The sequence below is a fragment of the Cupressus sempervirens genome, chromosome 11, assembly GCF_028749045.1.
Source record: "Cupressus sempervirens isolate cs-2001-9-10 chromosome 11, ASM2874904v1, whole genome shotgun sequence".
In the NCBI taxonomy this organism is placed as follows: Eukaryota; Viridiplantae; Streptophyta; class Pinopsida; order Cupressales; family Cupressaceae; genus Cupressus; species Cupressus sempervirens.
Genome location: NC_143128.1, coordinates 208,910,901 through 208,916,088, shown reverse-complemented (window position 1 = coordinate 208,916,088; position 5,188 = coordinate 208,910,901). Strand labels below are relative to the sequence as shown.

Sequence of the window (5,188 nt, the reverse complement as noted above, 5' to 3'; positions counted from 1 at the left end):
TTATATTTGAACTTTAGACATTATTTATGTTAGAATGAAGTGTGAGATTGGAAGATAAAAAATAAAGTTTTAAAGTTGTAATTAATGCTAGAGTTGTTAGAAAATATTTGTATTTTTGTTGGAGATTTATAAAATAATGGAAAAATTAAATTGCAATGAAAGCAATAGAATGAATAATATTAAATGTATTTCTATCCCTCTAATTAATATTGGTAGATATATATATATTAAATGGACTTTTCTTGTAGACAGTTGTACGTGTTTTGCTCTAAGTTTTTAATAAAAGACATCATTTCCTAGACATGAGATCCCAGAAATGGTAGCTTTAAAGGAATCATGTGTTGGAGAAGTTATCTATCATCTTGAAAACATGTTTCCACCTCCATGAGATGGTGGGAACTTTTACATAATGTGTCTCCATCTCGAACACCAGTTGAAGAATAAAAGACGAATCCCCATAGTCACAAAATAAAAATAGGATAAAAATCAAGCTGCTAAAATCTATACCAATTGAAAACTGTAACTTTAAAATTGTAAATGAGAAATACAACCTCCTTACTGCTCCGCGAGGATTAGGGAACATAAATAGACATAAGGCTAAAGTCATCCTACACCTGAACTTTACTTCTCACTGTTGCTGAGTTGACTATCCATCAGGATTGCACAAAAAACCCAGAAGTTTTGTTGTAATTGCAGGATGCAAGGCTTGAATTGTAGGACTCCATTGCATTGTATGAGATGGAACCGAGAAGACCCTTAGTTTTATATTTACCATTTCCAATGTCCTATATCAAAAACTTGGCTTTTCCATCTTTTTATATTGAGGAATGTCTTGCAAACAGGCACAGAGCTTGGTAGTTAAATGCTATACACCGAAGCTTTCCAGTAGAGTAGCTCTTCCAATCCCGGCCTTTAGAATTTTCTGGTACATTGTAGTTCAGATATAGGCCAGGCAGAGGTATGATCCTTTCGGAAGCTTTTTTTTCTTTTTATTTCTGTTTTAGTCTAACATATTTCATTAAAGGAATCTTAATGCTACATTTGAAGGTTAAGCATGTGCATGGCAATACAATGACCTCGGAAGAGAATAACCATTTTACTAGGGTTTCTGTAACTCCTTGTAACAAAATAGTCTGATTGCACTCTCCTCTAATATATTGGTTACCTTGATATGTCTTACGAAGGTCTTTCCCTGTAGTTTACACAGTTGGGTACTTAGTAAATGGCCTGATGTACAGCAACATTAAGTTGAAGCAGTTATTTGTACACATTGTTTGATTTCGAAAACATGTCAGGGATATATGTTTTAAACTGATATGGCATACCCATTGTAAAGTTTAGCAGGTTTTGGATAACATGGATGACGATATGGCTGATATGTTTAATGGCGTTGATGAACTGGTGCACATTAGCGATGAAGAACCCATTGATGGCAGCAATTTTGGTGACATTTTCATTCCTGTGAGTGCCTTTCTAGCAATTTTATTAATTTAACGACGAAAAGGGCTATCCGTTTTATCTATTATTCACCGTAATTAAAGACATTAGTTTTTCTAGGGTATATAATAAATAATACTTGATGTCTCTGAATCAGACCATGTTAGTTTGTTTTTCGTTAATGTTTCTGATTACAATTTATGGTCTATCATGAATTAGACTGTGGGAGTTTTCTTTTCATTAATGTTTCTTATTACAATTTATGGTCCTATCGTTTTTTTCCATTCAGCTCTATACCGTCCTGATGATAGATAACCATATATGATCCTAAATATTATTGCACACAAGTAATCTCTGACATGGATTTTCTCTCTTTTTTTTTTTTTGGCACAGTTAGAACCGCTACCCCTTCTCACTGCAGACTATTTCTTTGACCTTGAGTGGATGAAAGAGCACACAGGAGGACAACCAGAACAGATAAATTTTGATTTCGAGACCAAAGTGGAAGAAGAACAGGGTGAAAAAAATAACTCTGAAAATGCCATAAGTTCTACTATCAGCTCAGTCCCAGATGAAAGTTCCCGCAGTGGGGAAAGATCTTTTCTTTGTACTCCAGGAAGGACAATACCAGGAAAGCCAAGGAGCAAAAGGTCAAGGCTTTCATTTTCTAGGTGGGCTTCTAAACCCATTTCACTTATTGCTTCTTCTGTCAGTGAGAATGGCAGTGGGTGTTCTACACTGCTCTTTTCTCCTATTCATGCTGCATCATGGAGCCAATCAGGTTACTTTGCTTATGAGCAAGTCGAATGCCAGTCCTCCCTGAAATTCAGTGCAGCAAAAAATGTGAAGAAAAAGGAGATAAATGGGGTCAAAAAATGCACGCATTGTAATGTGACAAAAACTCCACAATGGAGATGTGGGCCACTGGGTCCTAAAACACTGTGCAATGCCTGTGGTGTGAGACACAAGACAGGTGGACTTTTACCAGAATATAGACCTGCTGCAAGCCCTACATTTTCACCTGGTAAACACTCTAATTCCCACAGGAAGGTGTTACAGATAAGGCGTCGAAAATGTTTGACAGGAGAGAAAATGTGAGGTATTTGTTTAGGGAATAAACGTTCCATTTTTTCCAAGGTGGTGTTAGAGATGGGACCTGTAGGGTAGATATAATTAGTAAGGGAATAAACAGTTAAATTCTTATAATGTGGTGTTGTAGGGAAGGTTTTCAAAATAGTTGATGGAGTGATAATAGTTATTTTATATTAAATTTATTTAAATTCTTATATTAGAATTTGAACATAAGATCTTGTTATTAGAAGAGAAGCATCAATTGCTGCAATGCAAGATAATCTTTATGGAGTGAAAATATTATATATAAGTGAATATATATTTGTGATGTGTTAGAGATGAGATCAGTGCATTAAATTGAATTTGCAACGAAATAAGTATTCAGATTTACTTTTCCTGCAAGTGTTGGAGAGATCAAATGTATGAAAGAAAATAAATTTGTTTTCATGTATAGTTAGAGGTAGTTCTATATTATTATAAATCATTTTCAGCCCTTCTTACAATATTTTTGGTATAGTGGACTAAATCTGAGGCCTTTTTTTCTCTCTTTCTTTTATTTTCATGATTATTATTTTTGTATTCAACAACTTACATAAAGTTACAAGAGAAAACTATTAGAGGTAGTTCACAAGATTAGTAGAATCACTGAAAGCCTCAGTTATAGGATTGCAAAACAGGAAGGAGTGTTACATGCTGTGATATAATTGCAATTTCTAAGTCCATTGTCTGGACAAAGTTTCATAACTTGATCTTTAATTTGTTAAAGTTGGTATCTTATCTTTACATTTCCTTGCATAGGACTTGAGTATGAGATAAAAGAGACGCCACCTATAAAAAATATATGAGTAAAGCTTGAGAGCACCAAGTATCTAGTAATACTTACAAGAAAATATAACAAGAGTCCGCTATTTAGCTGAACTGTCATGATTTGATCCTTAATTTGTTAAAGCTGGTCTTTTACGTTTACACATTTTTTTACATGAGACTTAAATCTGTGAAAAAAGAACAGTCACTTATAAAAAATTATGTGAATAAATCTAGAGAATTCAACAAAAGAAAGAATTTGAAAACATTTTTGTCTCATAATGGATTTAGAGAAGAAGGCAAGAAATGAACTTCCAAGGATCGTAAAGACCATCATGATCGACCGGGATCTCACCGCTCATAATCTGAGTTATGGAGTTGTCATAGGTATTTGTGTGATTCATTCTGTTCTCCAGTCGATTGAACTGGGTAAAAGAAACTTCCTTCTTGCTGGCTTTCATGGTTCATTGTTTATTCTCGAAGATCCCTCGTGAAATTCCCTGAACTTGAATAAACGATCAATCTGAAATGATGTAAAAAATCTAAATCTGTACTCACTATTCAATTTAAATTTGAAGGCGAACACACTGCATTGGGTTTCTGTCAACTCCTATTAAATCCATCAGCACACATTTAACTTCAGAAAACAATCAGACTTCTAACCGGAAAAATAAAATAAAAAGTCAAATGTCACGTATTCTGGATCATACGAACCAGTTATATTGCTGCCTACGCAATACCTTAACTGAAGTTACAAGAGTAATTGTCCATTTCAGCATTTGACCTTCACTGTTCTTTAAAAATAATTGTTAATTCTGTTTGGTAAGGCTATGCGCTTTACAAAATGTATAAATTTTGATCAAATTTTCAGCATCAGTTCTTCATGATTTGCAGTAGAAAACAATGTATCAAGTCCTTCAAGCGTCGCTTCTGTTTTCCACTACTGCGGAATGCCTGGCGCACCCCACAACCCCAACTCAATTATAAATCGATTATTTTGTTAGAAAAAAGAAATAGATATAATTGTTCCCATTTTCGGTTGTCTGAAATGAATTCTGGATAAGAATTTCGCTATACATGAATCATTTCAGTTTATGGTTTTTGAAGTTAATTTTGTTTCAGGATGAGATTGCCAAAAATAATTTTATAAGGAAAGACCTTTCACCAGAAGCGTTTCAACCTTTCAGTTGGAATACTTTCTAGACTTGATTTCTTTTCTGACAAATGAGATGTTGAGAATGGCATTATTCTGCAAGTATTTGGCCTATCTTCTATTAACATCAAACAATGTTCTATTGAAATTTGAAAAATGCACTTCTTTGATATAAAGTTGACGGTTCGGATCACAAATAGAGTATTTCAGATTTATTAATATCTAAAAAGGAATAACAAGAATTTTAATATTATATATTATAGTTTTAAGAACAATAACAATATGATTATTAGAATATTGTCAATGTTTAAAAGATATGGATTGTTTTAATTTTTGAAGAAGAATATAATATCACACATTATCATATCTTTAAGAACAATAATATTTTAACTATATATCAATATTGAATTGTTGCTAATGCTTTACATGATAAAAGATCAGTTCTTAAAATTTGCAAGTCTTCTTGATATTAATCTTACATCTTCAAGAACAATAACATCATAATTGTAGCAACATGATAAAAAATAAGAAGTGGATTACTTTTTATCCATATTGTTAAAATTCAACTGTTGTCTATGCTAACAAGAGATAGATTAACCTTGTCTACATTGTTAAATTAGTATTTATAGAAAAGTGGATATGCTTGTTAATTACTTAGGGACATTGGCTATTTTCATAGGGCTAAACACCTAGCTTTGGAGAGGGGACATTTTCTATTTTCCC

General features: G+C 33.1%; 1 protein-coding gene across 1 annotated transcript; it reads left to right on the top strand.

Moving 5' to 3' along the window:
• The first annotated feature begins 1,356 nt into the window (after positions 1–1,356).
• LOC149528903 (GATA transcription factor 12-like) lies at positions 1,357–2,535 on the top strand. Its single transcript, XM_089808086.1, has 2 exons — positions 1,357–1,461; positions 1,831–2,535. Exons 1-2 carry the CDS (start codon positions 1,357–1,359, stop codon positions 2,533–2,535), a joined length of 810 nt encoding a protein of 269 aa, XP_089664212.1.
• The last annotated feature ends 2,653 nt before the right edge of the window (positions 2,536–5,188 follow it).

What these genes read in the sequence shown, in the direction of transcription:
- LOC149528903 (XM_089808086.1), top strand. Translation starts at nt 1,357, where the DNA reads ATGGATGACGATATGGCTGATATGTTTAATGGCGTTGATGAACTGGTG. An exon ending in TTGGTGACATTTTCATTCCT is followed by an intron (nt 1,462 to 1,830) that starts GTGAGTGCCTTT and finishes TTTTTGGCACAG; the next exon opens with TTAGAACCGCTACCCCTTCT.